We start from the raw sequence: 12,723 nt of genomic DNA, 5'->3' as shown, positions 1-12,723 counted from the left end.
CGGTGGCTTCTCTTGTTGCGGAGCACGGGCTCTAGGCACACGGGCTTTAGTAGTTGTGGCACGTGGGCTCAGTAGTTGTGGTGCACGGGCTTAGTTGCTCTGTGTCATGTGGGGGTCTTCCTGGACCAGGGCTCGAACCTGTGTCCCCTGCATTGACAGGCAGATTCTTAACCACTGCACCACCAGGGAAGCCCTGTAGTGAAATTTTGAAAGAGATTTTGTTCTGAAGAGGAATAGAGAAATGGGGTAGTAGCTGGAATGGAATGCAGGATTGAGGAAGTCATCACAGCTTGTTTTATGCTGATAGGAGTAAGCCCGTAGAGAGGGAGATAATTAATTGAAGCAGTCAACTTCTCAAGGGAATAGATTCCACTGCAGAATTGGACTTAGATGAGGTGGGCAACTCATCCGTCAAAGGAAAGAGTAAATAGCTACAGATGCAATAGGTTTGTCAGTTTTGTGATGGGAACATACAGATGGTTTCTTCTTATTGCTTCTATTTTCCAGTAAAATTTTCCAGTAAAATTAGAAGCAAGGTCATTAGCTGAGTGAGAAGGAAGAGAGTGAATTGACTAGGGCAGTATGGTAGGGTTGCTCAGGGATCCACTTGAGGTTTATATTATTGATTTAAAGTGAGACTAATCTGTGTGATTGTGTGTTTTTTCCAGCCACATTCACCTGCTTGGTACAGGTAAGGAAGAGCAGAAAGTTAGATTTAACCAGTGATGGGGTTTTGCCAAGGGAGTACAATGGAAGGAGGGAGAAAAGCAAGTTCGTTGAAGGTATCTATTAAGGGAGTGATTGATTGATTGGAATGATGGATGGCTGAATCTAAGGCTGGTTATAAGGGGAATGAAGAATTGATAGAATCAAGATACTAAAGGGCATGAACTAAAATGATAGGAAGTAGCAAGAGTGATACTTACTAAACACATACAGTTATAGTAATGACAAGGCTCATAATATGACCCAGAAAGCAAAGGACAAAACGCACTGAAAATGATGAGGCCAAGTAACCAAGAGTCCAGAGTATTCGAATCGCTAAGAATGATGGCAGGGATGGCGATGGAAGAGAAACTGAGGCGCTAGAGTGGCTTCCAGGAATGGGGTAGAGGGGCTGAGAACTGTTGATGACTGTAAGAAGGATGGGTGGCAGGAAGTCATGTTGGATGGCATGACTTAGAAGGAGCTGAGGACCCGAGACAGGAATGATGATTGTCCTGAGCAGCACAGAGCCCACTCACCTTGGCACACGAGGGCAGAAGTCCAGACGTCACGTGAGTGGCCTCAGGAGAAGCAGGAAACGTTAGAGAGGAGGTTGAGGACACCAAGGACTTTGATGGCTGACCGTGAAGCTGTAAAAAGGTTTGGGGGCCAGAATTGAAGACCACAGATGCAGTCGAGGTAGTTTGGTTACCCCTGTGGTTCAAGTAGCATCCCCTGTGTGTTTGCGTTCTCATTGTCCCCCACATGCTGCCCTCAGGCTCCCGCTCACAGCCCTCATCTTCAGCACAGGGCTAGAGCAGACAGGAGTGCCCCCTTCAGCTGTGCAGTCAAGCCATCTGGTGTTACGTTCCTTAGTACGAAAGTGATGGCAGTGGGACCTAGAACCTGACAGGGGTGTGGCCTGCTGCAGAGCCGTGCTTAGAGAAATGTAGATTAGGCTACACAGTGGGGAGAGCAACTACTACTTTTATTTTAGGGAAAAACTTTTAGAACAAAGCTAGCTAGCTGTGACATGAAGTCATCAGCATTTTAAGATCATGCTTCTCAAATCGTGTTTACCTAGTAGTAGATGTAGACATCTTCTTTGTAGAACCCTGAGGAAGAGCTCTCATAGCCCATTATTGAAATTAAGTACTACAAAAATTATTTTAGATGACATATTTCAAAGCAATTTAGTTAAGGTTATATACCGTATCAGATGGTAATATAGTATATCAAAGATGGTAAGCAAACTGAGTGAGTGTCTGGAACACTGTTGAAAAAGATTGTAAGGACTGGTCCAGTGGGAAGGAATTCCGTCGTCAGTTACTACTGCCTTCCCTGGGCAGGGAGACAGGTGATACTCTTTTGTATCTTCATACATCCATCAACTGATCTCAAGCATGTTTCTGGGAATAAGAAGCTGTAGACTTAAGTATGATGAGCTATGTTCACGTTTTCCTATAGAACAGGGGTTGACAGACTGACCTGTGGAGCCAAATACAGCCACACCTGATCATTTACCTATTATCTGTGGCTGTTTTCATGCCACAACGGCAGAGTTGGGTCGTCGTGACAGAAACCATATGGCTCCCAAAGCCTAAAATATTTACTGTGTGATCCTTTCCAGGAAAAGTTTGTCAACCCCTGAAACAGAAGAACAAACCAACAGAGTTTAATTGTGCTAGGCCTCACAGTGGTCTATCAACTATACAATAGCAGGCTCCCACAAGTACATGATTTGAGAACCACTGTGTTGGGAGACTCGGCTTAGTGTCAAAGAGGCCATCCCCAAGCTCATAGGAACATAGCATAGAAACACTTCTTGCAACATGAAGAGAGAAGCTTCAAATAGGACCACGAGTCTTAAGTTTTCCCTTGCTCTGCTCTCTAGATGTTTGTTTCTCATGTCGTTATCTTACCTCTTTCTCTCCTCTGATGGAAAAAAGTCTATCTTCTCTGCCTAAGATTTTTCTTTTTTTACAACAGAATATGTACGCAACATACCTTCATAGTGTAATAGATCATCTTTTCCTGTAGAGGCCCTCAGTTGGAGGTAGTCAGGAACTTCCCAGAACTGCTCCATTCTGTTGGTAGGAATGTAAACAGGTACAGCCACTATGGAGAACAGTCTGAAGGTTCCTTAAAAAACTAAAAATAGAGTTACCGTATGATCTGTCAATCCCACTCTCGGGAATATATCCAGAGAAAACCGTAATATGAAAAGATACATGCACCCCAATGTTCACTGCAGCACTATTTACAATAGCCAAGACATGGAAGTGACCTAAATGTCCATCATCTGTCGATGATGAATGGATAAAGAAGATGTGATACATATATATAATGGAATATCAATAAGCCTAAAATAATGAAATAATGAAAAAGAATGAAAAGAAAAGAATGAAATAATGCCATTTGCAGCAACATGGATGGACCTAGGGATTATCATACTAAGTAAGTTAGAAAGAGAAAGACAAATATCATATGATATCGCTTATATGGGGAATCTAAAATATGACACAAATGAACTTATCTACAAAACAGAAACAGACTCCAGAGAACAGACCTGTGGTTGCTAAGGGGGAGAGGGAGTGGGGGAGGGATGGATTGAGAGTTTGGGATTGACATATACACACAGTACTATATATAAGATAGATAACCAGCACGGACCTACTGTCTATATAGCGCAGGGAACTCTACTCGATATCATGTAATAACCTATATGTGAAAAGAATCTGAAAAAACAATTATATATATATGTGTGTATAATGGAATCACTGTGCTATACACCTGAAGTTAACACAACAAACATTTTAAATCAGCTAAACTTACAAAAAAAAGATGATGGTGCATCAAATAAATAAAAAGTTTCAGGAAAATAATGAAAAAAAAAAGTGCTCCATAACAGATAAGAGGAAGAAGTAGGGGGAGATAAGATGATTGAAAATAGGATCGATTTTGCCTGTCTTTTTCCTCCAAAAAGTAGGAGATCTGGAGTATGACGATAATAAATTTGGCTCCCGTTGCCCACTGCACTAATTCCATCTTGACATCCTTCCCCTTCAGAAGCCCCACTCCTCTTCCTCTTCTCCCTCTATTACACAGAACTTGGAAGCAAGTCAATGATAAAATCAAGAAGAGGCAAGAATCAGGCTTGCTTTCTAGAAAAGAGACAGATTCTTGAGGTCAGGGTCCTCCAACCATCAGAAGAAAAGTTCGACCCCCAATTTATGCCCTTACCTCCACCATCACTTTCTTCCAAGGAAATAGTCTGTGCTGATTTGGGAGAGGGGGAATTATAGTCAAGACCAGGGTTAGGCAAACCATGACTCAGAGGCCAATCCTGTCTGCCACCTATCTTTGTAAATAAAGTTTTATTGGAACACAGCTCCCACTCATTTGTTTATATATTATAGCTGCTTTTGCATAGCAAGGGTAGAGCTGGGTGGTTGCTATATGGCCCACAAAGTATAATTATTTACTATCTGGGCCTTTATAGAAAAAGTTTGTCAAGACCTGGAATCAGCTCTCTTTGTCCCAGGACTCTCTTCTGCTTTGCTCAAGGATTCTTAATGATAACTAGAGATCTTCAACAAGCAGAAATGGCCCTACAAACAAAATCGCCTTCCAGATCAGATCTGAGCCACTTCCAATATGCACAAAAGGTGGAGGAAGGGAAGGACAATGACTTAATTTATAGCAGAGTTCCCAAGCTCAAGACACAAGCCTCGCCCTTACATCGCCCTTACATCCCATTACCTAACAAAGCCAAAAGCCCAGCTGCAGATGGATTCTCTTGTCACTATAGCACTGAAGCAGATACCCTGACAAGGCCCAGAACTGTTTGGGAACAAGAGAGTAAAGGTGGAAGAAATTAATTTGCAGACTTAGAAATCCTTACACTGTCCAAATAACTCAGAGAGCTTTTCAAATACCCAGAACATCTAATGGAACAAGGAATGAATCTGACCTCATTCCTCTGCCCAGTGCTAAGCACACAGCTGAGCCTCTGAGCTCAGCATCCAACAGAACTCTGGGGTCAAGGGAGGTGAGGGGCCTAGGCTGCAGGAAAAGGGAGAGTGAACCATCCCTGTCCATCGAAACAAAGTCAAACAGTGCTTTTCATAACGTCCCTCTGCCTTCACCCAATTTTAGCTCCCTCTTGGCCTCACCTCAGTTCCCAGCTCCTGTCTAGGACTGAGACCCCACGTTAAGGTGAGGCCAATGGGGCAGAGCCAGTGGGAGGTAGATTGCTAGAGAAGGCAAGAGTGTGTGTGTGCTCCAGAACCCAGATCCCGGGTTCCCTTCCCATTCTGTCATTTCCTTTCCTGTGTGATCTCGGACAAATTGTGTCATACCCGGTACTTCATCCTCTGTTAAAGCGAAGAGAATGACAACACCTACGTCCTAAGATGATGTGAGAGATGAAATAAGATTCTATGGATAAAGCGCCTGGCTAATAATAACAAGCTGGCGTATTATGCATGCCTGTTATAATTACCAGTCCCTATGACAGAGCTCAGGAAGAATTCAAAATTGCACCCAGACTACTACCCTCCAAGCCGTAATCCTTAGCCTATTTGCCATCTTCACCTGAGTTGCTGAATGCAGCTGGAGAAAAACACCCAACCATGCTGACCAGGTGCATTTAAAATTCACATCCAACAACTCCAAGCGGCCCTCGGTGCCTTCCAGAAACCCTGCACTGTTTCCCAACTACCTCCGCCCCTTCCTCACTCTCAGCTGATAACCTTGCTTCTTATTTCACTGAAAAATAGAAACAGGAGAAAACTGCTGTATACTCCAGGGCTGCGCCATGCACATCACATCAGAGTCTACCGGATGAGCTCCCTTGGCATAGACATCTCCGAATTATAGATCCCAAAAATGAACATGGCAACTCCATCTTTCCACGTGCTCAAGAGAAAGATGCAGGAGCCCTCTTTGACTCCTGTTTTTCCTCTCCACACTTCACAGTGGATCCATCCCCAACTCCCATCAGCTCTCCTTCCAAACATGTCGAGAATCCGACCACCTCCCACCACCACCCGCTCTGGTCCAAGCCGTCATCTATCACCCAGGTTACACCTAGCCTCCCTGCCTTTGGCCCTGCAGGCTTACACTCTTTCATGACACAGCAGGCTCCGCATCCTTTCTGTGAAGCCTGTTCACATCACTCAGAGTAAGGGGCCTACGGGAACTGGTGAGCACACGCTGAGGCCTCCACACTCTGCATCTTCTGCCACCATCTCAGGTGAACCCTTGACTACTCACCCTGTATAAAATAATACTCCCACTCCCTTTTGCCATGTTTTTTTCTCTATATTTTTATCACCATCTAAACTATCTTATATACTTACTTGGTTATACAGTCTCTTCCCCAACACCGGGAGGAAAGCACCCCAGGGGTATTCTGTTCACGGGTCTCTCCCAACCACATAGCAGGCATTCAAGAAATATTTGTCGAATAAAAGGCTGAAAGAACGGCATCCTCTAAATCAGCTTAGAAAATGGGGCTCTCCCGCTTAATGGGCCCTGCTCTATGCCACCATCTATGTAAGCAAGTTTGTTTAATCCACATTAGCCGTGTAAGCAGCTCACCAACTCATCTTAATGTGCCAAGGCCGAAAAGGGCCACACCTGGGTTCAGATCTGAGCCCATCCGATTCAAGCCACATTTACGCTGAAAATTAACAGCTCACCTGCAAAGGGGAGCTTCACACAGAGAAATCATTTTTAAAAATAATAACACCCTCTTAATGTGTCCTTCCCCCCCCCAACCAGGTTCACGACTACCTCCGCAGCAAGCTGTGCTCCCTCTACGAAAATGACTGCATTTTTGATAAATTTGAATGTGTGTGGAATGGGTCAGACAGGTAAGAAAGGTCTGTGTGGCTGGGAACTTTCCAAAGGTGGTCCCTCTCCTTGCGAAGGCCCTGGGTTGTGTATCCTAAGCGGGATGCAACAAAAGGGAGCTCAAAATCGAGGCCTGGCAGAGACGCACCGTGTGGACCACTGGATGACCCTTGAGGCAGGCCTGGGAAGGAGGGAGGGATGAGTGACACCCTTGACTCCTCTTTCAGGACTGGCTCAGGTGACCGCTTAACCTCAAGAAAATCCTACCTCGTACACACAAGACACTCCCAGAGCTGGGTCAACATGGCTAAGACGAAGCTCCACCAGCACATTTCCAGCATGAATAGTTCAGATGACTGCAGAGTGTGCTTTCTAGATGGAAAATGATTCCTCGAAGCTGCCAGGGTAGACCTGGCCAAAGGCCCTGGTGGTTCATTAACCGAATTCTACTTGGCCTCGTTTATCACATGTCCTGAAAGTGATTTATGACTGTTTTAAGGCCTTTGATTTCAACGGTACTTCCTATTACCTCCCCATAGTTTCTTTCTGGTTTGACAAATATTACAGATGACCCTCTGATTTCCAGGAGAAGCGAGCACAGGCTACCAGGGGCTGTTCCTCGATGAAGGCGGTACCAACAGTAGTGCTCGGAAGCGGGGAAATTCTATCACGGCAAAGCGCTCGGAGAGTCGAGCCCTTAGTGAGCGCAGGCTCTCCCTCTGTGACCCTTGTTGGGCTTTTTTTTGTCAGTGATCCAAAATCAGCCTTCCACTTCGGCCTGGAAGGAATCACCACGTGGCAGAGGACGTGCCCAGTCGGTAGAGGGCAGAGGGCAGAGCAACTGTGACCTATTAACAAAGGCCCTCGAGGGGAAAAGAAGCTAGCCCAGCCCTATTATTTTTTTTATTTTCATTTACAACTGTCATTTATTCATTGTTTATTAAGAATAGGGTTTTTTTTTTTAATATTTGTGGTTGTTATTGTTCCAGTTTCCCTCCTATCTTAACCGAGATTCAAAAACTGTACTTACTAGGTACTTTCACACACATCGTGTTTTTTAATCCCAACCACAATCTATCAAGATTGTTTTCACCATCCCCATTTTCCAGCTGAGGAAGCGGAGGCTCAGCCAGATCAAGGAATCTGCCCAAGCTCATGACCTAGTAAGCAGTAGAGACAAGAGGAAGAGTTTGAATCCTAAAATCAACATGCTTTCCACCACATTACAATTTCTTGCCATAACTGAGAAAATGTTATTCTTGGTCCAGATAAGGTTGAGATTATTTTCCCAGAAAAGACTTTCTCTTACCGTTTAAAAACAAGTCGGGTCGGGCTTCCCTGGTGGCGCAGTGGTTGAGAGTCCGCCTGCCGATGCAGGGGACGCAGGTTCGTGCCCCGGTCCGGGAAGATCCCACATGCCGCGGAGCGGCTGGGCCCGTGAGCCATGGCCGCTGAGCCTGCGCGTCCGGAGCCTGTGTTCTGCAACGGGAGAGGCCACAACAGTGAGAGGCCCGCGTACTGCAAAAAAAACAAACAAAAAAAACAAGTCGGGTCATGGTGAGGGAAGCAAAGGTCAGTGCATGGGAAGCAGTGAGGCCAAGTGGCTGAATGCTTGTGCCCCAGAGTCAGGCAGATGTGGGCTGGAGAACTGACTTGGCTACTTATTAGATGTGTGACACTGTACAAGTCACTCACTTTTCCTCCTGTGTAAATCCCTTACATGGGATGAAGGAAGAGTAAATGAAGTCTGGGGTAAAGCACTCAGCACCCTGCCTGATGAGGTAACAATAGCTCGCTCTGCGTTCTCCCATCCTAACCATCCAGTCAGAGCCTCACCCACAAACAAGGCCATGCCCACCTCCCCAGGGGGCAGCCACAGTGGGACGTTACTTGGTATCTTTCCCTCAGCCTGTCATCTCGTCCAAACTGTCACCATTAAAGAGTCAGTCCATTGCTTCTGGAAGGCTCTGGCATTCACTGCTCTCTTAATCAATTGTAGATATGCCTGAGAATGGATAACTCTTGTAGAAAGGTAGGAACCATCTGTCAGTCCCCTCAAAGGCTTACTTCCTTATCCTACATCCTTTCAGAATTGAATTTTTGTTTACTCCCTTCCCGAGTGAGACCATGATGGCATCTAATTTTTTGGAAAAGGCTGAATTTAGATCTAGTTCTTAGCAGGGGGAGGAAACATGCTGGTATGTGTACTGTACTGCCAGCATCCCTCCTGCACTGCTGATGCAAGAAAGCCTTAGCGGCCGGGCAACACAGAATCCCTCCTACTGTAACTGTGCTTTAAATGTACACAATACAAGGACGGTTGTTCTCAGTGTTCCTACTCTCATAACTTCCCTCCAGCCTCAGAATCCTGATGTGAGGGAGGTGGGCTGGGATCATTAAAACCACTGGACTCATTTATGGAGCCCAAGAACCAAAAGGAATCTATTGGTAAATAACAAGCAGGGTTATCACGATCCTTCACCCAGCCAAAGAGTTTGTTGCTCTTCGTGATTCCAACTCAACAGTCACACTACAAAGCCTGTTGCAGTTTTGGGTCTCTTGTTTGTTTCTCGTGTGGTGCTGTTTGCTCTAGAAAGCCTTTGTCTGTAGCGCTCAGTCACTCCCTTTTTCCTCTCTGCCTTGCAGTGTCATCATGACGGGCTCCTACAACAACTTCTTCAGGATGTTTGACCGAAACACCAAGCGCGATGTCACCCTTGAGGCCTCGAGGGAAAACAGCAAACCCCGAGCTATCCTAAAACCGCGCAAAGTGTGCGTGGGGGGCAAGCGGAGAAAAGACGAGATCAGTGTCGACAGTCTGGACTTTAGCAAAAAGATCTTGCATACAGCTTGGCATCCTTCAGAAAATATTATAGCAGTGGCGGCTACAAATAACCTATATATATTCCAGGACAAGGTTAACTAGGAGGACAAGTTATTACTTAATAATCTCACATACTGAGTACTAGTCAAACACGTTTTTAAATGTTTCTTTGGGTGTTCATTTGATGCATCGACTCTAATTTCCCTCTGCAGGAAACAAATGGAATAGAAGTCCATGGAGTCCAACCTTCCCAAATCCCCAATTCTAAGAAATTTTGTCAAACCCAACAGATTCTGGGACACTTCTGTTTAGAATTGAGAGCTGCCAGCTAACAGTAATTCTTCCATAGCTGACTTGAATTTCTGATGCTTTGATTGCCCCGTTTTCTCTGGTGGGTCCAGTGTTTTGTTTCTAGGTGTCTGCTGAGATAAAATGAGGTTGTCTGTAGTATTTAAAGAGAAAAGAAAGAGATACTTTTTTTTTTAATTAAGCAACTCCATTTGATGATTGAAAAAAAAGTCAACGAAAAATAAACACCGTTTACTCTACTCTTAGAGAAATTCTCCTTGTTTTGTGAAAAATCGGAACCAGTCAGCATCTCCTGCCCCTACGGCACTTTTTTTTTTTTTCCATTTTCCATTTTCTTTTTCACAATTTCATTTGAACCAGAGATTTATTTCACAAGGCTGCAAAGAGGATGCAGAGTGGGAAGGGAAAAGGGCCACACCAACACTGCTATATTCTTTTCTTGTAAGCGCCATAGAAACAGCCCGAGAATTTGGCTAGGAAACACCGTGACTGCTTCAGGGGACATAAAGAGAACACTTCGCTTCTCAGCGTTAACTTGGCAAGGCCGTGTGCGGCCAGATTCCATCTGCTGCTTCGTTACTCTTGCTTTTTTTTGTTTTAAATGGCTCCATATAGTCCTCTACTTACATGTCCCTTGGCTTTTTCCCTTCAACCTTTTCCAGCTTATTTATTCCATTGACTTCCTTCTAAAGGCCGAGTCCTGGTTGTTCATTATCTGGCATTCTCAATGCAACAGTAAGTTGGAGGCCACGGCAGCACCCCTGGCTCCCCGAGGAAGTGTCTCCAAAGCAGCCCCCTCCCCTCTTCCTGGGTTTTGTAACCAAAAGTAACAGTCCATCAATCTCCACTGTAGCTAGAAGAAAAATGGCCAATACAAAATGCCGCTCTGTAAAGGCTAGTCAAGTGCTTCTAATCCACCCTAAGCTCACCATCTAGAAAAACAGACCAGAGGGTTCTCCTCCTACAAAAATGGAATATGGGGGAATCAAGAAGCTTTGACATCAAAGTAGAGTCTGCTTGAAACTGGGGAGGCTGGTTCCTCCTTCCCACCCATTGAGGATTCAGACATATAACTTCCAGAAGGTCTCCTGTGACGCACTTCTGGGAAGGAGACTAAATGAATTCAAAAGACAGAAATTTGAAACGGAGGTTCAGGGAGGAGGTGGGAGGTACTCAAAGCCGGGCCTGGGCTCAGTGTCTCCATTCCTGTCACCGTGACTCATTTCCCCAGACTTGCATTTAGTGAAATGGCTTGACATGAGAATTTTCCTTTTAAAGAGAAATTTTCGTTCACTTTGTATATTTATTAGAAGTCCCAACGTTCAAGTGTAATTTGTTTTGGAAGAGGGAAAAATGGTGAAAGAACCATCTTTCAATTCTAAGCTACTATCCATTTAATAACAGCTTTTTGGCAAGGAAATAACTACTTAAATGAACAATTTCGTAAGATGCGGCTCAATTTCAGAAGCATTAAAATATGAACAAGTACATCTCAAAATTGAGGAAGCATGTGGATGAAAGCGTGCCTTTCTTCTCCGTATTTATCTTTCCTGCGATGAAAGCCCCAGTGGAAACTCTTGGGGCAGGATGCCTGGCCTGAGGGGGACAATGTTCTCAGAGGAGACCAAGAGAGCATCAGAAACTTGTCCAACTCACACAGAACTGTGGTATCAAGATAGATAGAAGGGCCAGCCAGTTCCTGTCCTGAGTTGACCATCAACTTCCTCACAGCCTTTTCTCTGCTTCCCCAACACTCAGCCCTTCTGTCTGTACCAGCTGACAGGACAGATCATTGTTCCTCAGACTTAAGCATCGACCCACCTCTGTACTGTTACTCATTTCACATTTATTTAAGTCACCTTTTCTAAAAGCAAGACTTAGCCTCCTCCACACAAAGAATATTCATGAAATGTCAGTTTTAATGTTTTGTTCTAACATTAAAATGATCACATAACCATTCATGTAACAAACATGTACCCATTCACCACCTACAGGCATTTTGTGAACCCCAGGGTGCATGCTTACCAAACTTCGGGACACTGAGCTCTGATGCCACAGAACATTTAAGCCTTTGGAGCCATCAGATACTTGCCATGGACAACGGTTCTTCACAGACTGGAGTCAAGAGTGTTCCCCGGAGCACATACATGAACAATTTTGGTCATGCCTTTAAGGGGTTCACAGGCCCCCCTATAGCCTACCTGTGGCCTCCATCTCAAAGCCCCTACACTAATCCAATACTCTCACCACATAGGTGTACGGTCTGAGATCTACAGCGTGGGAGGAACTTGCAAAAGACGTCAGAGCTAAGAGCAGAGGGCCGCCATCCTCCCCTTCCCCCCGAACAAAGGTTGCACCAGAGCAAACATCGAAGACTCCTAAATGCAAGCAGGAGGAGAAGGCCCTAGAGGTCAGGCCTTGGCAACAGTCCCCACCACCATGCTTCAGCCAATGACCTGCTCTGCGCCAGGTACAGAACTAGGTATTTACACTTGCCATCTCCTTCCGCCCCAGGGCTGGTGATTTTCTTGGTTGGTGGCGCCTAGAAGTCAGTCCCTTTTCCAGCTGACACTCAAAGCTATGTGAAAGCTGACTTGCCACCTTTTCGACAGTTTGTTGTGCTCTCAGAATCCTGCCCTACCTTAAATTTACCCCACAAGGCCTGCTGCTTGGTACCAGCCCTCAGGTTATACTGGAGGACGTCTGTTGACTTCTGGGAAATGGGAGCTGCAGCTTCCCGGGCTTTGATTAAAATCATCCTAATGCAACAGTCCATTCCTGACATTTTAACAAGCAGTTCAAAAGCTCAACGTTGGCAGACATCCATGCTTTCACCTCCAGAGGACGAAGGTGAGCTGGAAGAAACAGAGAAGGAAGATACAAGGCAGCAGGCAGCAGTGGGATGTCCAGAGGTGAAGGGGCAACAGGAACCAACATGCTTCTTAACTCTTTAATCTCTGGCTCCTGCCTTTACTCTTGGGGGTGGGGGAGCATCTCTCAACCTCTCAGTGACCTTGTAATTAACT

The 12,723-nt window shown here is 45.2% G+C and overlaps 1 protein-coding gene across 1 annotated transcript in view; it reads left to right on the top strand.

Moving 5' to 3' along the window:
- Window positions 1–9,763, top strand: part of PPP2R2B (protein phosphatase 2 regulatory subunit Bbeta) — a 609,983-nt gene extending 600,220 nt beyond the window's left edge. The window contains exons 11-12 of the mRNA XM_079917157.1: window positions 6,493–6,584; window positions 9,211–9,763. Coding sequence (XP_079773283.1) covers window positions 6,493–6,584; window positions 9,211–9,490 — 372 coding nt within the window. The 3' untranslated portion in view covers window positions 9,491–9,763. The remainder of the gene's footprint in view (window positions 1–6,492; window positions 6,585–9,210) is intronic.
- The last annotated feature ends 2,960 nt before the right edge of the window (window positions 9,764–12,723 follow it).

The sequence above is a fragment of the Stenella coeruleoalba genome, assembly GCF_951394435.1.
Source record: "Stenella coeruleoalba genome assembly, chromosome: 3".
In the NCBI taxonomy this organism is placed as follows: Eukaryota; Metazoa; Chordata; class Mammalia; order Artiodactyla; family Delphinidae; genus Stenella; species Stenella coeruleoalba.
The sequence above is the reverse complement of the archived record's forward strand: the minus strand, read 5'-3'. Positions and strand labels throughout refer to the sequence as shown.